The 27,750-nt window shown below is 46.5% G+C and overlaps 1 protein-coding gene across 7 annotated transcripts in view; it reads right to left on the bottom strand.

Annotated features, from left to right (window-relative positions):
• The window catches only part of TNK2 (tyrosine kinase non receptor 2), a 503,525-nt gene that overhangs the window by 74,192 nt on the left and 401,583 nt on the right, over positions 1–27,750 (bottom strand). For 5 of the 7 annotated variants that reach the window (XM_069617503.1, XM_069617505.1, XM_069617502.1 and 2 more), the window contains exon 10: positions 1,275–1,469. The exons of the other annotated variants lie outside the window; for them this stretch is intronic. In XM_069617503.1, the coding sequence (XP_069473604.1) occupies positions 1,275–1,469 (195 nt within the window). The remainder of the gene's footprint in view (positions 1–1,274; positions 1,470–27,750) is intronic. 7 annotated transcript variants of the gene reach the window in all.

Raw genomic sequence — 27,750 nt, 5'->3', positions numbered from 1 at the left:
GTCGTCGGTGGCATGGCATTCACAGAGGCACCAGAGGCAGATGCCGTGTGGGTCCGTGATGGACATTTTCGACCTGCAGGCCCGACACTTCTTAAAGCCGGGCCTCGGGGTAGTAAAGGAAGATGAAGACATTGTTCGAAGAGAAGAATCGAGCATGCCGAGATTCTGAAGCAAACACGTTTGCGGAAAAAATGGAACTGAGGCTACGGGCGTCGTGTGTCCTATATGTAACATCCGGTGACGTCTGCGAGGGACATAGGATCGACGCCATCGATGCAGGACGCCCTCTGCCGAAAATGTTCCAAAGCAGCCCAGCTGTGGACATTACCCGTCATAGATTTGGAATACGTTGGAGGACACAATCCCCTCGAAATAGTGTTTGCAAAGAAATATCAACAGTTTCAGGGAGGGAACTTCTGGCAAAAAGGTGGCTGCAAGCCCCTTTATTTCACACCCCATCTTTTCAGCCAGACTTCCCATTTACCTCAGCTCAAAGGCCTTCCAGGGATGTACAACTGCAGACAGAGGGCTGGTTCCAGGTTGTATTTTCAGGATACCCTTGTTAATATTTAGGCGATATATTTGCAGACAAGGATTCTAAATGTATGCACATTTTTTCTCATGAATATTAATTAGGGATATTCTGAAAACCCATCAGGTTTCCGGCCCTCGAATTGGACAACCCTGCTAGACAGACTGCCATGTTATCGTTAGTTTGTTGGCACAGAAAGATCTTGGCAGGCAGGTTGCAGCATGTCCTCTCCGAAGAACAGAATATCATTCTCTGGATGTTGAGAAACATCTCAACATAAGAGACCAAAAATATTTATTAAATAAGACCTCCTCCTGTTGACCACAAAGTCTGAAAGAAAAGTTGCTGAAATTGATGTTCAATTCATTAAACGGGCAGTAAAACTTAACGACGCTCCTATAATGCTGTCAACAGAATGAAGAGATGGTCCCAAAAGCATTCTGGGGTTTCGGTCCAAAAGAACAAACCTGGCTCCTTTTAGAGACAGTTCTGCTGGCGTGTTTATGCGTGTACAGGACTGCTCCAGAATACAGGGTGTGCGAGTGTTGGAAGATGCCAAGCTCCAAGGGAAGAGGAAGCTGGAGAGCCAGGAAAGAGAGACACCATGCAACACACAGGAGACAGAGAGCATTGGCGGGCGACAGCAGGACAGGAAGGGTTTAGAGCCAGGCGGAAGGACCAGGGGCAATAGCAGCGAGGAGGCAACTGGAAACAAACCAAAAGATTGCCATGTGGCTCTTACTCGTCAATCTTATCTGGAAAGCCCCAGCAGCGCTCAGGGTTGGTGTCTCCATGGCCCGTGTGGATGAAGCTGTTTTTTAGTGGCTGGCTGATGTCATGGGCCGACAGCCCCGCCACGGACGTCACTGTGTTTCTGGGAAACTGGCCCACCTTAAGTGTCCGCTTATTCTGACCCCTCCACCAGTAAATCTCAGCCCTGAGAAACAAAAGAGGGCCTGATTATTAAAGAATAAAGAAAAAGTACAAAACCTATGAGCGAAAACAAGCCGGAAAGGGAGGGCTGTGTCTAGCGTTGGCTCCTTCCTCGAAGGGAAGAGAGGAAAAACGACGGTCATGCTGCATATGCGATAGAAAGTGTGCCACAATACACAAAACCGTCCTTAGAAGATCTGTTGCTTTTGTCATCCAAGACACGCACCTCTCTCTTTCTCTCTCTATCTCTCACACCTTCTCTCTCTCACGCTCTCTCACACTCTCTCTCACACACTCTCTCTGTCTCTCTCCGTCTCTCACACTCTCTCCGTCTCTCACACTTTCTCTCTTACTCTCATGGATTTGGTAAGCCTTTTTTCAGTGTCCAAACACAATCACCCACAGCCTCGGGCATTTCACTCTCCGTCTCATGTCTCTTGACATGAGGTCAACAGCGCACATGTGATATTCGAGTGGTACACAGTAAAATTAACTCTTTAAAAATGAAGATTATTGAAAATCAAGAGGTAAAAAGATTTCTGAAAATGAAGCAGGCTGAAATATTCCACCTTTAGTATTCAAAACGTGTTGTAAAATAGATCAAAAACAAATGGTTTAGTGCAGGTGAGCAGGGCAGAGGATGGCTGCAATGGTGCTTGGGAGGGGAACAGTTTGCAAATAATGGGGTTTTGCGGTTAGTGGTATAAGAAATTAAAACCACATTTTAAAAACAAATGAATATTTTAGCACAGAATTTGCTTCTTCTAGAAAAAAGTAAAATAATCCATTTAGATATTTTTTCTTTCTGCCTTTACATTTTTTTCTAATTTCGGTTTATATTATTTTCAAAAGGAACATGTGTTATTTTTTATCATTTTAATTTCCATGCGGGTCATTTTGTTGGGGATATTCTTACATAGAATCCAGACAAGAAACCCCCAATCGGAGCCCAGCATTTACGTGGTCCGTGTCCTCATGGAGGGACTCTCCAATTCAACAACCGGCTGACCAACCAAAACCCGGAAGGGGTCGGGGGGGGGGGGGGGAGGTCTTAGCCGAAACCCGGAAGGGGTCTGGAGGGGGGGGAGGAGGAGGTCTTAGATTCCCACGAGTCAGACACATACAGAGGACCGGGGGTGGGGGTAGAAGGGCCACGGCCTGTACCGCACCACAGGCATGTGCAATACATCCTGACACAGACTTCTTGCCAACATGCTCACCAGTCAGACTGCACCACAGACTCCTCCAGATGCATGCAGGTGGGCCAATCAGCCGATACAAGCATGCCAACGTGGGAAATTCAACGGAGATGTTTGTTTGTTCATTTCTAATGCACACCAAACCCGGAGGTAACAGGGCGCAGCAGTACGAAGATGCAAGGCTTACAGGTTTCAAATAGTTCACAAAATAACAACCTTTATGTACAGGTATAGTTACTTACAGGCAGGTACAGATACTTACAGGTATAAATGTTCAGATTATGTACAATTCAAATATATATGCATATATGCTAAATACACTACAGGCTTCCCTGTAGAGCCGCCTCCTCTACACACACACACACACATACAAACCAGTTCAGACAAAAGCCCTTTTTTAAAAGTACTTTCTTTTTGTTAAGTTTCAAGAGGGGTCACATTAAGGATGTGGAACATGCAGAATCAATCCAAGCTTTTTTTTAAATTTATTTTTTTATATATTTCAGAAAATAAAAATACGAAAGAAAATCCACTTGTGAAATGTGGGCAGGAAAGCAGGTAAGGCACGCGAAAAAGCAATAAACAGAGGAACACATTGCAGGAGAGGGGTAAATGAACAACCCCCTGGATAAAGGAAAAACGTTATCATATTCACGAAAGGATGCCTTTTACAGACTGGAAAGTCCTCGAACCAAAGATAACCTTAATTATTCCGTCCCAGAATGCAGTGCTCGGCCATTAATATTTGACCTCCCATGTAAAATGAACCAAATCAAACCAACTTTATTCGGCAGTAAGAAAGCCATCAAAGTTCATCACACAAACATAACATTCACAGATGGTCATAAAGCAAGAATACAAATGGCAAAAGTACTCATAAAACAATGTCAGGCAGTTCAAAAGTCAAAAGAAAAGATTCGGGAGAGTACACTCGCAGCCCGTGATGTCATTCTTGTGGCCTTCTTCAGCCCTGGCAGCAGTAACACTCTACCATCTTGCCCTCCAATACACGGTTTCCTGGAGCTTGACCAGCGGAAATAACCTTACATTAAATAAAATGCTAAAATGAATCCGAATTGAAAACGGGGGATGTTAAAAGGATAAAGGGAGAGTGTACTTGCAGCCCTGATGCAGTTGCTAACATAGGGCATGTGTACTCGCAGCCCTGATGCAGTTGCTAACATAGGGAGAGTGTACTCCCAGCCCTGATGCAGTTGCTAACATAGGGAGAGTGTACTCGCAGCCCTGATGCAGTTGCTAACATAGGGAGAGTGTACTCCCAGCCCTGATGCAGTTGCTAGCATAGGGAGAGTGTAGTGTACTCACAGCCCTGATGATGTTGCTAAAATAGGGCATGTGTACTTGCAGCCCTGATGGAGTTGCTAACATAGGGAGAGTGTACTCACAGCCCTGATGCAGTTGCTAACATAGGGAGAGTGTACTCACAGCCCTGATGCAGTTGCTAACATAGGGAGCGTGTACTCACAGCCCTGATGCAGTTGCTAACATAGGGAGAGTGTACTTGCAGCCCTGATGCAGTTGCTAACTTAGGGAGAGTGTACTCGCAGCCCTGATGCAGTTGCTAACATAGGGAGAGTGTACACGCAGCCGTGATACAGTTGCTAACAGAGAGCATGTACTCGCAGCCCTGATGCAGTTGCTAAAATAGAGAGCATGTACTCGCAGCTCTGATGCAGGTGCTAACATAGGGAGAGTGTACTCACAGCCCTGATGCAGTTGCTAACATAGGGAGAGTGTACTAACATAGGGAGCGTGTACTCACAGCCCTGATGCAGTTGCTAACATAGGGAGAGTGTACTTGCAGCCCTGATGCAGTTGCTAACATAGGGAGAGTGTACTCGCCGCCCTGATGCAGTTGCTAACATAGGGCGTGTGTAGTCGCAGCCCTGATGCAGTTGCTAACATAGGGAGAGTGTACTTGCAGCCCTGATGCAGTTGCTAACATAGGGAGAGTGTACTCGCCGCCCTGATGCAGTTGCTAACATAGGGCGTGTGTAGTCGCGGCCCTGATGCAGTTGCTAACATAGGGAGAGTGTACTCGCAGCCCTGATGCAGTTGCTAACATAGGGAGAGTGTACTCGCAGCCCTGATGCAGTTGCTAACATAGGGCGTGTGTACTCGCAGCCCTGATGCAGTTGCTAACATAGGGAGAGTGTACTCACAGTCCTGATGCAGTTGCTAACATAGGGAGTGTACTCGCAGCCCTTATGCAGTTGCTAACATAGGGAGAGTGTACTCGTAGCCCTGATGCAGTTCCTAACATAGGGAAAGTGTACTCGCAGCCCTGATGCCGTTCCTAACATAGAGAGTGTACTCACAGCCCTAATGCCATTGCTAACATAAGGAGAGTGTACTTGCAGCCCTGATGCAGTTGCTAACATAGGGCGTGTGTACTCGCAGTCCTGATGCAGTTGCTAACATAGGGCGTGTGTACTCACTAACATAGGGCATGTGTACTCACAGCCCTGATGCAGTTGCTAACATAGGGAGAGTGTACTCGGAGCCCTGATGCAGTTGCTAACATAGGGCGTGTGTACTCGCAGCTCTGATGCAGTTGCTAACATAGGGAGAGTGTGCTTGCAGCCCTGATGCAGTTGCTAACATAGGGAGAGTGTGCTTGCAGCCCTGATGCAGTTGCTAACATAGGGAGAGTGTGCTCACAGCCATGACGCAGTTGCTAACATGGGGAGAGTGTGCTTGCAGCCCTGATGCAGTTGCTAACATAGGGAGAGTGTACTCGCAGCCCTGATGCAGTTGCTAACACAGGGAGCGTGCACTCAAGGCCCTGATGCAGTTGCTAACATAGGGAGAGTGTGCTTGCAGCCCTGATGCAGTTGCTAACATAGGGAGAGTGTGCTCACAGCCATGACGCAGTTGCTAACATAGGGAGAGTGTACTTGCAGTCCTGATGCAGTTGCTAACACAGGGAGAGTGTGCTCACAGCCATGACGCAGTTGCTAACATAGGGAGAGTGTGCTCACAGCCATGACGCAGTTGATAACATAGGGAGAGTGTGCTTGCAGCCCTGATGCAGTTGCTAACATAGGGAGAGTGTGCTCACAGCCATGACGCAGTTGCTAACATAGGGAGAGTGTACTTGCAGTCCTGATGCAGTTGCTAACACAGGGAGAGTGTACTTGCAGTCCTGATGCAGTTGCTAACACAGGGAGAGTGTGCTCACAGCCATGACGCAGTTGCTAACATAGGGAGAGTGTGCTCACAGCCATGACGCAGTTGCTAACATAGGAAGAGTGTACTCGCATCCCTGATGCAGTTGCTAACATAGGGAGAGTGTACTCGCATCCCTGATGCAGTTTCTAACATAGGGAGAGTGTACTCGCAGCCATGACGCAGTTGCTAACACAGGGAGAGTGTACTCCCAGCCCTGATGCAGTTGCTAACATAGGGAGAGTGTACTTGCAGTCCTGATGCAGTTGCTAAAATAGGGAGGGTGTGCTTGCAGCCCTGATGCAGTTGCTAACATAGGGAGAGTGTGCTCACAGCCATGACGCAGTTGCTAACATAGGGAGAGTGTACTTGCAGTCCTGACGCAGTTGCTAACACAGGGAGAGTGTACTCGCAGCCCTGATGCAGTTGCTAACATAGGGAGAGTGTACTTGCAGTCATGATGCAGTTGCTAACATAGGGAGAGTGTACTTGCAGTCCTGATGCAGTTGCTAACAAAGGGAGAGTGTACTTGCAGTCCTGATGCAGTTGCTAACATAGGGAGAGTGTACTTGCAGTCCTGATGCAGTTGCTAACACAGGGAGAGTGTACTCGCCGCCCTGACGCAGTTGCTAACATAGAGAGAGTGTACTTGCAGTCCTGATGCAGTTGCTAACACAGGGAGAGTGTACTCCCAGCCCTGACGCAGTTGCTAACATAGGGAGAGTGTACTCGCGGCCATGACGCAGTTGCTAACATAGGGAGAGTGTACTCGCAGCCATGACGCAGTTGCTAACATAGGGAGAGTGTACTCGCAGCCATGACGCAGTTGCTAACACAGGGAGAGCGTACTTGCAGCACTTAGTGCATCACATACTGCAAGCACCAACTACGATGCACCATCAATTGTTCCAATACACAGCTTCCTTTGGATTGACCAGGCCGGATGACCATATATGGCTACACATATTCCTCTAAATTACAGAATTCAAGTGCAGCCTGTAAAGTACGGGTGCCTGCTTCCCTCTGTATTGGTCTCAGATACTGTACTCTTAGCGGTTTCAGGACATCGCTTAACAATAAAAAGTGTGCAGGTGTCTCCTCACCAGTGCAACAAAGATCACAGACTTGACCCCCTCCCCTCTGAACCAGGTCTTTGTAACACTTGCGACATGTAGAGGGCCCATTCTAAAACAATATACAGTGTTCTTGCGTACGCTGTGCTAATACTATCTAGGTACTGCTCCGGTCCCAAGTTGGGTTTACGCGCCAAATAGCACGTGCCTGATTGCGGGATGCTGCTGCATCCAACATTCTCTTCCTAGTAACACCAATAGATGTGCTCTTTCATCGGCTGGATGCAGTCCCACGAATGCTCTCGGGATTTTTACACACACTTACACACACACACACACTTACACACACACACACACTTACACACACACACACACTTACACACACACACACACACACACACACACACACACACACGCACGCCCCCCCCCCCCCCCCCCGTCGATGGGGTATAATTCTAAGGCCAGGCTAATGGCACCTCTCCCAGGTGTTCTGAAATAACTCCTGTGTGCACAGCTGTATTTCCCTAAAACAGCAGTAGCCTTAATCAGATGTGTGACCCAAGATCCATTATCATTGACCCTAATCCCTAAATAATCATAGGACAGCACTTGGTTCCAGGGAATTTCCACCCGCTAAAATATGTATTTTGGATTATTTTGAAAACTGAGGCCTACATACAAGCACCTTTGCGTTCCCTATATTTAGGCTTAGTTTTAATTCATCACATGTTTTGACAAAAATGTTCAAATCATGTTTTAAATCTTGCAGGGAAGTGGACAAAAGTACTAGTTATTGGCATAGAACAACACGGGATATTTATCCTTTCCCATTTTTGGACAGCCTAAGCAGTCTCTCAGCAGTGCTGCGATGATCTCCTCTACATATATGCAAAATAGAAGGGGCGCAAGGACGCACCCTTGTCTAACACCCTCTAGTGCATCAAGGTGTCCATTACCTTACCCCCCCAAACCATGTCTCACTGCAGCTTTATTGTTGTGATACAGGGCCTGGATCATGGAGATCACATGGTCTGGGACCTTCCTCTTCCTCAGGACTTGCAAAGGTCTCCCACTCGACACATCGTCGAAGGCTGTCTTAAGGTAAACAAATGCAGCATACAGTTTCATCCCCTTGATTTTGATACATTTCTGAATCATTAAAAACAATCTAAAACATTGGTCCATTGTACTTTTATGCTTTTGGGAACCAGCCTGTAGGACACACATAGCATTGTTCCCCTCTGTCCATGTTTGTAGATAAGACCGTGTCACCTTCACAAAGACTCTCCCAGTGCTACCAAGAAGCACGTTGGACATCAAGCACAGTCACGTCAGATGTCCCCACCTTGCCAGGGATTGCACAATCCGCAGGCTTGTCTCAACTTCAGGCTGACCCAAAGGACCCCAGGTGTCATCATATAGGCTCGAGAAGTGCTGTTTCCAAAAACGTCCGGTATACATCAATCAAGAGGAGATTCCTCCAATGTATCTTTTCCTGCAAGCAAACTCCGATAAGCGGCCATATCCCCTTCTTAAAAGGCCTTCGTGAGGCATGTCCATTTATTTTGAGCATAGGTCCTCTTCTTTTCCCTGGTAAGCTTTTTGTATTTGAATCTACATTGGGGATGGGTGACCCTATACACATTTAAAAAAATCCCCCTCCAAACATTCCAGCAGCTCTTTTTCTGTTTCTGGCAGCCAGCATCATACCAACTGGAATGTTTGTCGATTCACTCATGAGAAATGGGGCGAGATTGCTCATCAAAGTTTCATACTCAGCCACAGTGACATTATCAGATGTTCCCTCTTTGCCCATCAACTCCAACCTGCCCACAATGGCCCTGCAGACTTTGGCCTTCATATCTTTTTCGACAATCCGAGGCCATCTAATACTTTTCCACGCATGGCCTGCAATTGCCATACCCCCCAGCTTCTCTGCGTGGTCGTTGGCAATGCTTTATATCAATTTTGAAGGCAATGGTGAGCGGGTAGTGGTCACTTGCTACGTTTGGAAGCACTTCAAAGTGGGTGATTTTGCCCCAATCGCTGGCCAGAACCATAATGTTCAAGAGTCGAGGTGCCATTTGCTCTTTTGTACGTTATAACAGCGGGTTGGCCACTTATGAAGCGACCATTGCCTGCTCTTAATTCTAAGCTATGTATCTATAGCAAAGCGGTTTAGCCTATTGGGTCCGTTGGCCACCAGGAGTGGGATATCACAGACCGCATCTTGATCCTCCCACATCTCTTCTAGTTCGCACGCAGATGGGTTCCTGATGCAACTTGAAGTTCCCCACTAGCAGTACGTGGGTCTTCATTTTCTCTGAGCATACCCACATTGTTGCAAGATCTTGGGTTCTTTCCATGGCTGTTAGTCCGAATGGGAGGCCGGGCCTATTATATAGATTGAACAAGTGCATTTGTTCCCCTTCTGGTGTGCATGCCACCAGGAATTGGAGCTCATCCAGGCCTGTCGGCCTGGAGAGAATTTCCCAATCTAGGCTGATGTCCACCAGAGCCTGAAACGGTGCCATTCTTGGATGAATTGAGGTTACAGTTTCATGGGGCAGGGGGATCGTATTACACACCTTATTGGGAGGCAGGTCTAGGCGGGCACACACTATATATATCTTATGTCTTAACTTATAACTTCACCTGCCTCTTAACTACGTTTGAGATCTCCCTGGTGAGCCAGGCTGTGAACGTGGAGAAGGTAGGAATGAAAAGGCAGATGGTTAGGGCAGGATTTTCCCCAAATGCCCCAAAGAGAAAGTCACTGGTTTAGAGTAACTGTCACCAAAAGGAAATGCAGACAAAGGAATGCTGGTGTACAGTTATTTTAGTGGTTGTATGCTTAATTCTACCTTTCTCTTCCGGTACACTAGTAGGTTTTATTAGAGCTTTTGTCAAAAAAGGGAAACTCACAAGACACTATATACAAATAACTTAACCTAAGCAGCTGCGTATCTAAACTTTAAAAACAAAAATATAAAGTGTCCTTTTAAATATTAAAAATGAAATGTTGTTACAAAATATGTACTCCGTTCATACAGCGCACTGCAAAACAATGACATAAAAACACCTTACTTCAGCGCCACCCTGGCGAGGGCTGTCTCAAGGTTCTTGCTGATGCTCTTTTTTGGTGTTCTTCTTGCTCTTGAGATGGTCCTGGCAAGTAGTTCTCATTTTCAGGCAGCAACCGTGTGTGCGGGGTCCCAAAGTCTTTACTTGGGCAGGACTGAGTATGCAAAGTGCAGCCCAGCAATCAGATGCAGCGTGGGGAGCCCCACAACTCTCTTCCACCTGGGTCACGTCTGCCAGGTGTGGCCCAGGGAGTCCTGGTTGGCCACCTGACAGGGGAGCAGCCCCTGCAATTTTATAGAACCCCTTGAGGGCTGAAACCATTGGGTGCTCCCCACTGTGGGGAGAGCCGGTAACTATGTATGCAAGGGGTCAGTGGTGAGACTACCAGGGGGGTGGCAGTGCTATTTTGAGGCTTTCAAAAGGAGTGCCAACCTGAAGGCCCAGGCAGTGGCGCCGCTCGCACCTGTAACACATTTCCCCCAAATTAGAGTAAAGGATCCAGGATTCGAAATTAAGAATTGATGAACAGGAGCTAAAACCAGCTAATGGGAGTCGGGCATCACCCAAGAGCTACCGCTGGGGGACCAGGAGCGAGTACCCAGTGCACCGCAAATCTAACTTCCGCGTGAAATGCACACTGACTGTTTGTCCGTCATGGAGGATTCATTATGTTTCAATTTGTACTAAATGTGTCCTAATGCTTCTTTATTATCATTCTAAAATACTTAAAGGTAATGTCACATATGGCTGTTTGTTCGGCACCAGTTGGCCTGGGGAGCCCAAAGTAGCTGCAGGTGGTTGTTTTCAAGCTAACCTGGCTCTCCTAGGCTAGAAGCAGGAGCTACATGGCTCCAAGCTCCCTTCAATTTCGGACCCTGAGGATCCCTTGCGTGGCGAGGGTCCTTTACCCTAATGGCATTCCTTTCTTTTCAGATCCAAGGCATGGCTTCATGAGCCGAGGAACCAATCCACTGCAAGGGGGCTACATTCATCTAAGCCAAAAGGTAGGCCCATCAGCTAACACCTTACACTGATTTTGGCAAGTTACTGCAGATTTCTCTCTGTCCACCGCCCTGGCCTCTGGGGTTTGGTTCTCCTCATTGCCCATTCCTGCTACTTGCAGTTGTTATGCGCGGGGTGTTCAGCTTCTTGATTCAGGTGAGCGGTAATGCGATACAATGTCGCTGCCTACTTCCTGGTGGGGTGGACATGAGCCTGCTCCCAGCACCAGAAATATTGATGCTAATATCATTCCATGGGATTTTGCCTTATTCAGGTTCTTCCAGGGGCAGGGGACAGGACAATGTGCAGGCCATCTTTTATTCTCATTGGCCATTCATGCCCGGGTAACCACTGCACCATCGCCAAGTCCGTTTTGTGGGCCAAGAATATGACTCCCCTCCACAGTTGTCAGTTTCGCCCACTTCTTTTTCCCCTCGGCCTACTTCTCCACACCCGCATCCGACCCTGGATTCAGCAGTGATGGGGAGCCCAAAGCAGTGCGATCCCAGATTATAACAAACTGGTTGCTAAGGAGGAGGCAGGGAAATTACATTTTTTTTAAAAACGCAACAGCTTCCGCACTTCAAGGGACCACATATGTGCATCTCGAGCCCACCCCCAGACACCCACGTATGGAACGTAGACCCACCAAAAACACAGACTCCCTTGGGGCTCGTGTATGTTCACTGTACTTCTCTCTCTCAATGTAAAGACTGGTCTATTTAATTAGTGTTACCTAATCTCCCCGGCCCCCACCATCCCCCGGCCATGCTTCCACAGGCTCAGGTCTTCTTATCCCATGCATTGTCCAGTACAGATCTCGAATAAGGCCGGGTGGTGTCCAGTCAAAGGGTCGAATACATTGGGCCTCATTACACGGTAGGCGTTAGGGATTTAACGTTACCGGTAATGGAATACCGGTAACGTTAAATCCCCATGCGAATTACGACCCGGCTCACCGGTATTAGCGGCACCGCTAAGTACGGTGCCACTAATAGCGGGCAGTCCGCGTGCGTGCGACCCTCCATCCCGTAAATAACGCCATGCCGCTAATAGCACAGCATCACAAGGCAAGTGGACATGCCAATAGCGGCATGGTAAAGCCCCCAAAACCCCTTACCGCCATGGCGCTAATACCGGCATCGCGAACCACCCGTTAAGAGAACTGAGCAGTGTTCCCACCTGCCACAGGTGGACACAATCAGCACAGGTGGAGACAATGGAGACTGCGGCAGCTCAAAAGGAGCACACCACACCCCTTCCCACACCCCTTCCCACACCAAGATGGTTCCAATACTTGCAGCATTACATGGGCTGGAGGACATGATTGCAGCGCAGCAGCAACAACAACAGGCAGCACAGAGGAGACGCAGGAGGAGGAGGGCAAGACAGGCACAGCAAGCACCACCACGGCACCTAATTATACCACAGACGCACCCACCAATCCCCAGGGTCAGAGCCAGTCCATTTAACCTAACCCCTGAGCAGATACACACCCTATACCGTCTGGACCGGGATACCATCACCAGCATAGTGGACATAATACACCACGACATTGTGAGCCTCATAGACATCCGAACTGCCATCCCCCCCTCTACTCAAGGTGGTGACTGTGCTCCACTTCCTGGCCACAGGCACCTACCAGCATACAGCGGGGCAGATGCATGGCATCTCCCAACCAGTATTCTCACGCACGCTGAACCAGGAACTTGATGCCCTCCTGAAGCATGCACCTGAACACATATTCATGCCACGGACTGCCCAGGAGATTGCAAACACCAAAGTTGGCTTCTATTCACTGGCAGGCATCCCAAGTTGCATCAGGGCCATCGACTGCACACATGTGGAATTGGTGGTTCCACATCACAAAGAAGTAGTCTACCAAAACAGGAAGCAATTCCACTCCATCAATGTCCAAATGGTATTGACGCCAACAAGATAATCACACATTGCTGTGCCCGATTTCCCGGATCAACCCGTGATTCCATGGTCCTGCGGAACTCACTATCCCACGCTACATGGAGCGACAAGCCGGACAACGTTGGTGGCTACTTGGTGAGTAGCAGGGCAAGCACATGGCAGTGTGATTGGGGGGGGGAGATACATACTCCAACTGGGTGTAATTGGGGGGCGGAGAGACACATACTCCAACTGGGTGTCATTGGGGGGGGGGGATATACATACTCGAAATGGGTGTAGCTTGTCGTCCGTCGGACGAATGCACATACATGTACGTCAATATCCATCTGGGAAGCCCGCAACATACTTGAGATGAACGGACATGCAAGTATAAGCTACACAACATAGATGACAATCCAGGTCTAGAAACATTAAACATCCATCCACATCCACATTGCGCAACATTCCACGCCACAAAATACACAAATGTCATACATGCCATCAAGATAGTCATACAGAATTAGTCCAGCACAACATCAATAATGCAATGTGCCCTTGAAAGCATGCAAAGGGATCACCCCTAGCCATAGCATTGCACCATGCACCTATAGCACCACTGAAGTGATGCCTCTCAGCATGGGAACATCAATGTTGGAATGGCATCACACCAGCAGTGTGGTACCAAATCTGCCTGGGCCCAGGGACACCTAAGACCTGGCCTCACCCAGGACTTGTCAATTACTGTTGGAGGCATTAATGGGGCATGTCTACTTGCAGGGTCGAGCTCACCTTTGCACATTGCAGTCACACAGACCATCTGCATGTATGCTGTTAATTGTGTACTTAAATCACAATGCAAAGTCAATTTGTGTGATATGAACAGGCCGCTCTTGAGGTGAACAGTAACAGGACCCCATTCGTCCCCCCATACAGGTGATGCCGGCTATCCCCTGAAGAGGTGGCTCCTCACCCCTGTATGGAACCCACAGAACAGGCACGAAGAGGAATACAATCGTGCACATACCCGTACCCGCATTGTGATCGAGCAGACTTTTGGCCTTTTGAAGTCACGGTTTAGGTGCATTAGCAGGTCTGGTGGCGCTCTCCTGTATGGCCATGAGAAGGTGGCCAAGATCACCATGGCATGTGTCATGCTGCACAATATGTGTATCAGACGGAATGTGCCACTGCCCCCTGACGTTGAAATAGAAGCACCTGGTGAGGATGATGATGGTGATGAGGACGCAGGTGAAGGGGATGCAGGACATGCAAGAGGGGATGGCCAGGAGGGACGTGCTGTGAGACAGCATCTGATCAACCAAATATTCTGAGTAACATGGTTTCGTACTGTCCCATGGATATGTGTAGTAATGCACTGGTGTCTGTTTGGAAGCGCACAATGGACCCTGCCGTCAATAAAGTACACACACATACAATGAAGAAGTCCAAGCCTGTGTTTTGTTCAAACACCAGTGTATTAAGGAACGTAAAGAAGAAAATGTGCATGTCCCCAAACATCCCACCACCCTTCCCCCCACACCCCACAACAGTCCCATAACACCCTTCCCCCCACCCCTACAACAGTTCCACATGTGTCTGCCACAATGTTTCCGTCCAGCCATGCACGCGGAGGCTTCACCATGCACTCCCTATTGGCTATTGCCAACACCAGCATTGGGAGGCTGCGTAGAGGTGCGCCTGGTGGTGCGTGAGGAGCGGCGGAGGGGGCTTGTCTGCCTCAAACTGGCCGATGAGGAAGTGGCAGACTGTCCTGGTGGTGGTGGTGGGAATTGGCGGTCCAATGCGTCCGCTATCCGTGTGAGGACCTCCCTGACTCGGATAATCTCCCCACACAGCCTGTCTGTACATGCATCCATCCCCTCCCTGGAGTGCCTTGCTGTCTCCGTAATCTCTGCCCTGAGATGGGCAGCCTCCTCCACATGCTGCCCAACCAGCACAGTTATTTCCTGTTGCTGCTGGCTGATGCTGGCAGTGTTGGGTTCTGGTGGTGTAGCTGTTGTGCCCTGTGATGCTACCAGGTCAACAGATGAAGCCACCGGGGGGCTACTAAAAGTTCCCATGTTCTCATCGCCAGCGACATTGGACCTAGGTGTGTGCTATGGTGATGGCTCGGGGTTTCCAGGGGGGTTTAGGGTGTGCATCTCCATGTGGAAGTCGGTTGGGTCCTCCACATCTGATAGTGGGGCAGTAGCTGCCGCCTCTCCTGCTGAACTAGCTGCAGCTGAGGGTGGGCCCTCCGTGGCTGGGATCGGTGGTGGTGGGTTAACCTCCGGAGGTGGGGCAGTTGTTGGTGGTGTGGCAACTTGTGTCTTGGAAGTGGCGCTCCACCGATGTTTCACACTCTGCATCTGGACCCTTCTGCCTCTGCCCCTTGATGTTGTGGGGGTGTCCTGTGCCCTTGTTTTCTTATGCGCAGGGGGTGCTTGAGATGCATTGCCAGCATCCTCACTGTATGTATGTGAGCCTGTCGGGGACAAGAAGGTGGATGTCATTGGTTACGGTTCTATGTACTTAATGCAGTATACATCAATAATGCAGTTGTGTGCATTTTGACTACATTGTAAAGGATGCAGGTGATGTGTCAGTTCAGTGGCTCATCCATGCATGGTTGTGTGTGGCACTTGTCTCTGGTGATGTGTGCATGTGTGCGTGTTTGGGTCTGACACTGACATGGCCAGGGTGTGATGCATGTGTGGATGTTTGGCCATCCATGAGGTGATTCTGGGCTCACATTTGGGGGGACCAGTAGATTCACATTGCATGCTTTCATGTGTACACTCACCTCCATCTGAAGTGTTTGCCACGCTCCATCGTCCCGACTCCCTCTATGCATTCCACTCCAATGAGGTTGGCGCAGGTCTCCTCCCATTCTTTCAGTTTTATGGGCGACCCAGATCCACCTGCTGTGGCAATGTTGTGGTTTTCTGCAAGGATGCTTCTCACCCGGAGTCTGTGGTCATCCCACCTCTTTCGGCACTCACGCACATTGCGGGTGGTGGTGCCCACAGCACTGACTTTCAATGCGACCTCAGCCCAGATTGCCTTCTTTTTGATGAGTGTCTCCCGCCGCATGTCGCTGGCAAAGACCACGGCGGCATTGTCAGCTAGGGTCTGGGTCAGCTAGGGTCTGGGTCAGCATTAATAGCTCCTCTGTGGTAAATTTTTCTTTCCGCTGCCGGTCGGTATTTTTTTTTTAATGCCTTGGGCATGTCGAGGGTGTCCCTGTGGATTTCCTACTGCAAGCTACTCCAAACAGTTCCAGGGGGCAGAGGATGGCAATGGATTGTGTTTTTAAAGATGGCCGCCGTGCTCTTTCCCGTTCCTGTGCGATGACGCTATTTCCGGTTCTGCAATTTAACGGTCACTGCTAATAGCGGTGACCGCTATTTGCATGCAGCGTGAGGGCGGAGGTGCTATCTGCACTTTCGTCGAAGGCGGTAAGAGACTTTTTGGGGACTTTAGCGGCATGGCGGTAGGGCCATTACCGGCATGGCGCTATGCTCGTGTCCGCATACTCATAATGGTACGCTATTAGCGCCCTCTTGCGAGGGCGGACACGTTAAGAGCGCCATGCCGGTAATTTGAGATTTTTAGCGCACAAAATGTAATGAGGCCCATTGATTCGAATTACAATAGTTTCCAGTCGAAAGGAGCGAAAAAAAAGGGTTGAATGCCTTTTTTGAAAAGTATTTTTTTACACCATAAACGGCGGTTTGACCCCCCAGACCTCCAAAAAAAAAAAAAAAAAAATTCGACCTTTTTTTTCAGTCCTTTTGACTCGAACCTATTGCATTCGAATCAATTGCAGTCAACCTTTTCACCTACAACCGGCCGGGTGGCTGTTGACAAATACAGTAGCAACTCTTCTGGGAATTCTGGGTTGCAGGCAGGGAAGCTTAGTGGCAACACGCTGGCTGCGATTTTAGCAGCGACCACAGGAGGGCGCCATTTCCAAACACTTCCAACAACAGCGACCAGCAGAAGTGCATGCTTTCCTTCTCACAATATGCGCAAGCTCTAGACATGAAACCGAGGAGAGCAAGACTCTTTGCACACTCTATGCTCATGGTCTGGTCTTGCTGAGAGCCTCGCAAGATGGGCTACAGAAAAGCATGGACATCCTGGGGACTACTGCAGGTCATGGCCCCCGAGAATAAAGAGAACTGAACCCACAATGGCGACCTTGCAAAAGAAAGCCAGAAACCGCAGACAGCAACAACCTAATTTTAAAGGCAAGACCCTATTTTTTTATTTTTTATTTATTTTGCATTTTTAAAGCACTCACACAGCCTGCAGGCATCGAGGTGCTGTTACAGGAATAGTTTGTTTTTTAGTTGTGTAATTGTTTTTTTTTTATCTTAGTTGCGTATTTATAACACTAGAACACGTTGTGACCCAAACTTGCCTGGGAATAATTTTCGATACATCACTCTTTACACATGTCACTAAACACCGCCAAGGAAAAGCGATGAGGGCAAAATGCTGTAAAATCCAAACTAACTCAGACATTAACTCATGTGTACAACTCTTAGTAACATTATACATGGAGTTAAACCAATTCTTCTTTTTGGGGTCTCATTAGAAGCGTGTCGGTAACAAAAACAGAAGGTGCATTTACAAACCTCGGATTTTTAAAATACTCTCTAATCAGGATGGGAGTGGTAATGTATGGAATAGGGTGCATAGAAAAACCGCATGGAAACAACACACATTTACCCCATGAAACACTTTGCATTTACCTCATGCAATAAATCTCCTGTACAATCCATCTCCTAATTATGTGGCATTTAAAAAATACAATAGGGCATATTTAAAAGATCACTTTTTTCTTCTTGCTTACCACTGTAGCAATGATACCCATACAAGGGAACAATGGAGACGAACCGAAACCCCAGACCCTGGAGATGGGGCACAACGCAAGCTCAATGCATACATTTAGTAGCCTGTAAAGAATGAATTACTGTCCACTTGGTAATAATGTTCTTTCTGGTGGATGTTACTTCCACAGGTTCCTCATCTTTGATATTCTATCTTCAGCAGCAGGTAACCTTTGGATATGTTTTTGCGTTGCATTGCATTGGCTCTGCTCGAGCCAGTTACATGACGTTGGGGCCAGTATAAATGGAAGCGCTTTTCCCAAGCTCTTCCTAAATGACCTCCACTTCCAGCTTGTGGGAGGGTGACGTTTGTTCAATCCATCCATTTTGACGTTCTCCTTCGCTGCGAGATGGACCGCCATTAGAGTCCATTCATTCTACAGAGCCCAGAACCACAGTGGCATTGCTTCTCTGCATGGAGGAAATTACCCCAGGAAGGTTATCAGGGCCAGACTGATCACCCACAGTTCCTAAAAACTGACGAGCTAACATGCCTCTGGTCAAAGACCAGAGTCTGCTCACCATTAGGTAAAACGGGTGAGCACCGCAGCTCTTCAGGGACGGGTGCGTGACCACATTCATTTGGGGCCAGGGTTCTCCAGGGGCCACCATACAAGATCTAGATGCATTCTCCGAGACCCGCAAAAGGTCCGACGTGCTGACCTAGAACCGAGCCTGAAGTAGCCATTGCAACTAGCACATGAGTAACCCGGACTCCCTCAGCACCAGAATGCAGGAGGCCATGAGGCTCAGCGGGCAAAGTAAGGCAGAGGCCGGAATCAGCTTCTGCAACTGAAAGACATGAACTATCTACAAGATTTGTCTTTGCTCAATCCTCAGATGGGAAAGCCCTGCCCAGGAGAGTGTCTAAGACCTCTCTGCTGAGCCGGTGGACCCGACATGGCGAAACATAGGAATTCCTGCTGAAATTCAAGGTTAAGTCCAAACAGTCCTACAGGCTGCATGTGCAGAACAGATGCCACCAACAGGGCACGGGCTCGGATGAGTCAGTCATCTAGGTAGGGCAAGACATGTATACCTTTCCTCCTGAGGTGAGCTGCCAACAGTTTGGTGAAGACCCTGGGCACAGAGGAAAGATTGAACAGCAGAATCTTGAACTGGTAGTGGGAAGTCCCGAATACACAGCTCAGGTAAATCCTACGCCTGGGTTGGAGCAGCACATGGAAGTAGGTGTCCTGAAGATAAAAAGATACCAGCCAATCTTGCAGTTCAATCTTGGCCAATGTGACCATTTCGAAATTGTCCTTGCACAGATAGAAATTCAAAATCCTTTGATGCAAGAGAAGACAGACTCCCATTTTTATTTCTACGGAACGAGGTGTATAAGCACCTAGCTCACACCGAGCACGTTGTCGATTCAATGGCCCCCTTCAACAGAAGCTGCCTGACCTTCTCCAGCAGGAGAGGGGCTGGAGGCAGTGACGGGACAGTGGGAGGGTGCTTAGTGAGCCTGGAGCAAACAGGACACAGTAACCCTGAGACATTACATGTAAATCCCCAAGAGTCGGTAGTGGTTCGACACAGAATCGTACAAAAATGTCGACCTGAGAATTGCGATGGCCGAAAATGCTGACTTTTTTAATGTCTTTGACCTTGAGTGCTTTGCATATGTTCAAAAGAAAGGAAAAATGTCCAACTCTCACAAAAATAAATCCATCATGCATGGATATATTTGCTCCATAGGATCCTTCCCTTCCCCTGGATTCTGTGTTGCTTTCTTGGGTTACAAGTAAAAGTTCTCAACGTCCCCTTGGGTCAACAACAAAAGATATCTTCAAACTGATTGTCTTTCTCTTCATCTGTATCTGTGGTTGGGATACCTGCTGTACTTTCCTGCCAATGTTTTTGTTCCCAAGTCTCTAAAACCAACACAGCCTGCTGGCTAACTCTTGTGTTGTATTTACTTCCAACTTGGCTGGTGTATTTCCCTACCGGGATTTCTTTTACACATCTAAAACTGCCAGGGTTTCTTTCAAATGCACAAATGTATAGCTTCCTTGTGTGCTCTCCTGCCAAGGCATCTTTCATATGTAAGCTCCTGCTTACTCTCCCAGCTTTAATGGTTTCGCATTTTCTCCTCACTGGCTAATATACTTGGTTTCTTGTATTTGGCCTCTTTAGGTTCTCTCTTATATGCTTCCAACATGCATTGACAAGCTTGACAGTTTTTCCTCTTCAAAAGGTGCTCTCTCCTTCTCTCTCTGGTTTATAAAACTGTTCTGTTTCTCTTCCTCTTCGTCTCACTATGTGCAAGTGTTTCTGCCGACTACCTCCCAGACGTTCCTTCCTATAGAACGGAGAAGCTTTTTCCTGCCAGCAGCTTTCTTGCAATGTCCCAGGCATAGGTGTGTGCTTGCTGCCACTAGAGTGCTGCCTGTGCTCATGGATTCCCATGCTCTGTATTACTCCACTCCTCTTCCTCATCCCAGTATTGTGGGGGTTCTGGGACTAGAAGTCTCTTCCTGAAAACTCTGTGTGAATGTTTGCAATAGGTATCAAAGGCAAAATAGGTTTGAAAAAAAGAGTATGTGGAAATAGAAAAAAGTGTCTTTCATAATTTTACAAGGTTGCTTAGATACAACGAGTTGGCCTTTGCGGTTTAACGAAATGCTTTTACTACTCTCCATGGGTGAAAGAGGGAAGGTGTTACAACAGGCCATTAGGGCATGGGGAATCTGAGATGCATTTTCCGAAAGGAAAGGGGGCTACGATGTCTCACCCGATGATACCATAACCCTCTCCCGGATGTTGCGTCTCGCCATGTGATCCTCCCTCATATAACCGCCTCCAAGGTCAGGATACCTTCAGATTCATCACACAATGCTCCACCCTCTCTGGGTACATCTAGCAGTATGTTCTCCACCTCTACATCAGTTCTCCAAGTCTATAATGGGTTTGCCACCAGTAGCTGGGCTAGAGCCTCCTGTTACGGCCTAGCTTCTGACAGCTTTTGGGTCGAGGTTCTTAACAGGTTCTTTGGTCTTGTCTTTTCCTTCAAACTTGAACGTTCCATAGTGTAGCTCACTGAGGATTCAGCCACCTCCTGGTCTGCGTCTTGCAAGCCAGATGGCATATATGGGTGGGCCAATGCAGAGTCTTGACTGTGGCTTTTCTCTCCATCCTTTCACTGTACCACAGCTCTGCCTCTGTAATGCCACCAAAACAGCCTGTTTGTGCCTCTTAGTAAAGGTGTGTGCTAGGCGTAATTGTTCCAATGAGCATGCTTGTTGGTGGGTCTGTGTCCTTATTAGTTGCGTCATTCGTTTGACGTCTTTTCCCAACTGTTCACCCTTCTTCCCAGATTTCTCATCTTCATTCAAACCCGGGAACGACAGATTGACCAATCACAATCTGCCTTTCCCAGGAGCGTTTGTGCCGACAACGCCCACGCCAGTGAAAAACCTATGAACATTACATATGGAGTTCCACCAAATTTTATGATTAATACAATCTAGATTTTTCCAAATAAGTATAGTAGTTTGAATGGCAACAAGCATAACAAGATCAAACAAACGACTAGCAGTGGTTGGTACTGTATCCAGGAGAAGTTGGCTTCCAAGAAAGAGAAATATGAAGTTGAATTCACATTGTAATTTGAAAATAGGTTTGACAGTATTCCAAACACATTTCCAAAATGTCTGAACAAGTGTACCATCAATAAACACATGTTTGAAAGAACCTTCTGCATCAAGGCAACTCCTGCACTTATTTTGTATGACCTAGGTTTTAGTCAAACTGGGCGATGGAGTGGTGCATTAATTTTGTTTCCAAATCGCAGGCCAGGCAATATCATCTTTTGTTAAAACACAATCTTTCCGCCAGGCTGCTAGTGATCCTCATTCTGGGCCGGGAACATGTTCAGCCAACAAATTATTATAATACATTGAAGCAGTATACAGAAGATTGTGCAAACGTTGAAATCTGTCCTGCAGAGGAGCATTCGCATTAGATGTTAGAGCTTCAACATTGTTCATCAATGCATCAATTATAATAGTGTAGTGGTTCCAATAAGATAAGGGCATATAGAATTATTCTTTAAGATCTTAAGTGGCACCGCTTGGTTCAATATTTGGTGAACATATTTCAATCCTTTATGATGCCATGCTCTCCAAAAGACACATCTTCCCCTTACACATATCAAGTTGTTAAATCACAAAACTTGTGAAATAAATTGAGATGATGGTGCTGGAAATAGATCCATTCAGATATGGTTAGCAGAAACCGCAACACTAGTCCATCTAATAAATCTATTTTTGCCTTTGAGCATTTAGCAATCTGTGAGCATTAGAGGGGAAACCAAATCCTTCTGTAGACTCAACCATGTAGATGCAATATTATTATTAACTGGTGCGAACTATATCTGCATTTGTTTTCATATAAATGCTGAATGATAATTCCTAAAATTAGGAAACCTTACACCTCCATTCTGAGTGGGTTTTTTAAGTTTAGGAAGCAAGATTCTGTTTCCCATTTTTCCATAAAAAATGGACTAAACAGGAATCAATCGATGTATGAAAACAATGGAGGGAAAGAACACTGGTAGCATATATAAAGTATGCAAGATAATGGGAGAGGTCATCATTTTGATAGTGTTAAGGCAACCTCACCAAGATAGAGATAAAGGGGACCATGCATTTGTTAATTCTTTGCTTCTAAGTAATACCTTGTTCATATTTTCTTTAGTAATAACTTTTATACAAGAAGCAATATGCATACCTACGTATTTAATCCCATTTAGGCACCACTTCAAACCATATGCTTGAATGTGATGTCTGGAACAATGGACAATGAGGGGTAAAATTTCAGATTTATTTGTGTTCAATTTGTCACCAGACGCTAGTGAAAAACACGTTATAACAGAGCTGGTATCTGGATTTTAAGAAACAAAAGGACATCATAAGCAGCTGGTTTCATCTGTATATTGCCAGAAACAATACCTTGTATTGTTGTGTCACTTCTGATAGTTTCCAGAAAGGGCTCCAAGGCTAATATAAATAATAGGGGACCGCCTTGCCTTGTGCCCCTAAACACAGGGAAATATGATGACATTTGCGCATTAACAAAGATGGCGGCTTTTGGGTGTGAATATAATACCTTAATCCTAGATAGAAAGGAGTCACCCAGACTATAGCACTTAATTGCATCACACATAAAATGTTACTCTATCGAAAGCTTTTTCAGCATCGAGAGCTACCGCAACAAAACTATCATCATATTTATCAACAATATCAATAATATCTAGGAATAATCTGATATTGGAAGAGGATACCCTGCCCTTGACATACCCAACCTGATTGTTTTTCGCTAAATTAAGCAGAAAGGGAAGAAGATGATTGGCCAAGACCCAGGCAAAGCTTTTACAGTCAGCATTTGTAGGGGAAATAGGCCTAGCATTTTGAGTAAGTTCAGGGTCCTTATTAGGTTTAGGGAACACAACAAGCATAGCTTGTGTAAAGGTATCTGTAAAAGCAATATGTGTGACAAAGCGAGCCAAAACATCTCCTTGTTGGCAGCCGCTCTTAATTCGTGGTTGGATTACTGCAACAGTTTCCTGGCTGGCACCTTCCAATCCAACCTGCGCCCTAATGCCTGCAGGCTTCGGCAATATAAAAGCACATCAAATAAATAAAATAACCTTTTGGCTCTTCAGGTGACCCAGAATGGGGCAGTTCGTGCAATACTTGGTCTATCAAGGTGTGCCCCTATTACTACTGCAAGGAGAGAGTTGCACTGGCTGCCTGTAAAACAGTGTCACTCACAAGATCCTGACCTTGACCCATATATGTGTTAATCATGAGGCTCCAACATACCTGATGGAGCGCTTGAGGGCTTTTCAGCCTTCACGCACTCTCAGGTCTAAGGAGCAAACTAGACTGATCCTGCCCAGATTTCGATTGCCCAGATTTGGTGGCACAAGTTTCGATATCTGCTTATCTGGAACTATGTCCCTCTTAACCTAAGAAAAATTGAGTCCACGAAGGAGTTTAAAACAAGACTCAAGACTCCTTTTCAATTATTCACCCATTCTCTTTATGCCACCTGTTTCTGTGTGTCCTCTTGTTTGTCTTTCATGTGCGCTCTGAGGCCCTTGGGTGAGTGGCACTAAATTAAAATAAACAAAATGCGGGACTAATAACTCTAATATGTGCATAAATGTCAATGAAAAAGAATCATGGCCTAGAGCTTTGCCTTTTTTGAGGTTGTGAATTGCCTTACAAATTTTATTCTGAGTGACAGGATTATTTAACAAATTTAGATCTAATTTGGGATAAGAAGAATGGGAAAGATGCCTCAAAAAGTCTTGAGATTGTGAGCTATTATGCGTAGATTCAGATGTACATAGCTTTTGATAAAATTTGGAAAAGATATCAATTATTTCTCCATCTAAAAACATTCTATTACCCAATGTATCTTTAAGAACAGCTACTCTCGTTCTGTCTTTTTTAATCTTGAGGTAGGAAGCAACAAATCTACTTGTTTTATTAGAAACCTGATATGTTTTATACTTATATTTGAGAAGTAAAGCACATGAATATTCAGAAGTAATTTGATTGCACTTAATTTGCAGTTGTATGATATTATTAAAAGTATTAGGAGTGGCATTCTGTGTATATTGCTTTTCAAGAGCCTTTAGTTGTTTCAAAATAGTCCCAGACTCCCGTTTCATTCTTCTCTTTTTCTTGACGACATATGAAATGATTTGCCCTCCTAGTACAGCCTTATAACAGTCCCAACTATTGGGAATGGAGGTATCTTCACTTCTGTTACCACTGAAAAAATGATTATGTGACTCAATAAAGAAGGAACCAAAGAGATCATCTTTTAATAAAGATGTATGAAGTCTTCATCGGTTTGATTTATTAATAGGTTATGCAATGTCAAGTTTAATGTGAAGTGGAGCATGGTCAGATAAGCAAATACAGTCTATGCTAGCGTGGAGTATGAGGCATGGATTGAGTATGAGCATGGATTGAGAGCGAAGTATGTGATCAATTCTAGAAAAGGAATTATGAGGACTGGAAAAAAACACATTCTGAATCAGAAGGGCGAGTTATGCGCTACGCATCAATGAGGCCTAGTTGAGAGAAAGTTTAAAAATTGCTTGCGAGATTTAGAGTTTTTAAAACGCACAGATGACTTCCTATCCGGAAAGGGGTCAATAACTTCATTGCAGTCCCCACAAACAACAAGGTAGCATGAAATAGCTTGAAATAGGTAATATTTCAAATTAGATCAAAAGGTAGGATCTGGTGTGGTAGGTCGTTTCACATTGAGAATTGCATATTCCATTGAGTCAATGCAAATTTGAACACAGATCCATCTATCCAAATCGTCAGAATCAGACATAATCACTTTAAATTCAAGAGCTTTATTGATAAGGGTAACCATACCATTCTTTTTACGGAACAATACCAAAATGTTTCCCACATTACTGCTGTTACTGCGAATTTCACATATTATCCCGACTCCCATTACTGCACTCAAGCAAAGAAGGGGTTGCGGGGGTGTCCCCCGCTTACCATTACGGTAAGCAGTGGATAGGATTTTTTTTAAAAGGGCCCAGCGGCATCAGCTCCGCCCCACGCCGCATTTAAGGATCCACCCAATCTTGAGTCTGGCCTGGTTACCCCCAGCTCAGTAATGGGGGTAAACACGCAGGAAAAATACCAATTTTCAGCACAATTACCGCCAGCGGTACCACTGCACTGTAAATGCGCCGAAAATTCACCATTGGGTCCACTGGACCCAATGGGGAATGAGGAGTAACAGTTAGCACCCAACCCCTGATCCGGCGGTATTACCGCCGGATGGGTGGGCGCTAACGCAAATACAGTTGGGCATTATCCCAGTCGAGATACCGCCCAACTCGTGATGAAGCCCAATGTAGGTTCAGAGGGCCTGATCACGAGTTGGGTGGCAGCCCTTAAATTTGGCGGTAACAGTGTTAACGCTGCATTTAAGGGTCTGCCCAATCTCGAGTCTGGTGTGTTTACCTCGTGAGGAACTCATGTTGGCAACAAGTAAGACAGACAAGTGATCACAGTTCAAGGATATTTATTGAACAATGTATGCTGTATGCAGGTTGGAAAACGTCTCATCTAAATCTAAATCTAAGATGGGAGCAAGGGTCGACCATCAAATGAAAATAAAGCAGTGCTAGTAGCATTGTGTCAAAATAAAAAGGGCTTATATTAAGAAACCCATTGCCAAACCTCACAACTAATACAAAAAGAGGGTGTGGGATAGTTCTCACGAAAGAAAGAACTAGTTACTCTTACCTTGTAACGTTCTTTCGATGGGATGTTCCTCCGACGTATTCCTTATCTTAGATAGAAATCCTTCAGCTTTGCTGGCCTCGGAAAATTTTTTCGCCAGAGGGCGCTGCGCGTCGATGATCGCCGAGTCGATGACCCTCGACGGCCTCCGTGCCGACGTCGACGTCATCCTGCCTATAAAGGCCGCGCGCAGCGTCCGTTGCTCAGTTCCGTTTTGTAGTCCCCAGTAATGTTTTTGGATTAGACTAATCACCTTGAAGGAGCCTAGGCTGCAAACCCACAGGAAGTCATACTGCGGGGATGGATGGGAGGGTCGATAAGGAATACGTCGGAGGAACATCCCATCGAAAGAACGTTACAAGGTAAGAGTAACTAGTTCTTCGAAGGGATTGTGTCCTCCGACGTATTCCTTATCTTAGATAGACTCCCATAGCAGTGGTATTGTGACTGGAGGCGGGAGTAATAAAAGTTATGTTACCCTTCCAGAATGGACAGAGTGTAACACAGCCTTGCCGAATCTAGTTTCTTGACTAGAGGAGGAATCCAGGCTATAGAATTTGGTAAATGTATGTGCGGACGACCATGTGGCAGCCGCACATATATCTCGAATTGGCACCCCTCTTTGAAGGGCTGAGGATGTTGCGATACCCCTGGTAGAATGAGCCCTTAGATTTTGAGGAGGCTCCTTTCCTGCCAATTTGTAGCACTCCAGAATGGCTAAAATAATCCATCTGGAGATGGTTTGTTTTGTTATTGGAAGGCCCAACTTATGTCCTGCATAACCTACAAAGAGTTGGTCTGCTTGTCTGATCTTAGCCAATCTGCTGATATAAAAGCTCAAGGCTCGCTTAGGGTCCAGCCTGTGCAGTCTCTCTTCCTCCTTCCCCGGATGAGGAGGAGGGTAGAAAGAAGGTAATATAATCTTCTGAGTGATGTGAAACTCCGAGACTACCTTCGGGAGGAAGTTAGGCTTCACCTGAAGAACAACTTTGTCCTTGTAAAAGATTGTATGTGGAGGTTTACACGATAAGGCTTGCAACTCGCTAACCCTTCTAGCAGATGTCAATGCTATTAGCAAAACAGTTTTGAGGGTGAGAAGCTTCAATGAACAAGAGTGTAGTGGTTCAAAAGGGGCACCCTTTAGGAAGTTTAAAATTAGGTTTAAATCCCATAAGGGAACTTGAAAAGGTTTCGGGGGATAAACATTAGTTAATCCTTTTAGGTATTGTATTACCAATGGAATTTTGAAGTATGAAGGCTCCTCTGCAGTGCGCTTAAAGATTGATAGCGCTGCGAGATAGCCCTTAATTGTGCCAACCTGTAGGCCTGAATTAGCCAGGTAAAGTAAGAATGACAACACCATAGGTGTACCACAAGAAAAGGGTTCAATATTCTTTTCTCTGCACCAGCTGCAAAATTTGTTCCAACGGCAGCGGTATAGAGTTTTAGTTGCCGGCCTTCTGGCCGAAAGCAACACCTCCATAACATCATCCGGAAGGTCCCAATCCTTGTACCTCAACCTTTCAGACACCAAGCGTGAAGGTTGAGGGTCTTGATGGCTGGATGGAGAACCTGACCTTCCTTCTGCGAGAGAAGATCCTCTCTGTATGGCAGTCGAATTGGAGGGCAGATGGACATGTCTAG

Source organism: Ambystoma mexicanum, chromosome 10 (assembly GCF_040938575.1).
Source record: "Ambystoma mexicanum isolate Mex_15411 chromosome 10, UKY_AmexF1_1, whole genome shotgun sequence".
Lineage (NCBI taxonomy): Eukaryota > Metazoa > Chordata > Amphibia > Caudata > Ambystomatidae > Ambystoma > Ambystoma mexicanum.
Note: the sequence above shows the minus strand (reverse complement) of the source record. Positions and strands in the feature narration are given on the sequence as shown.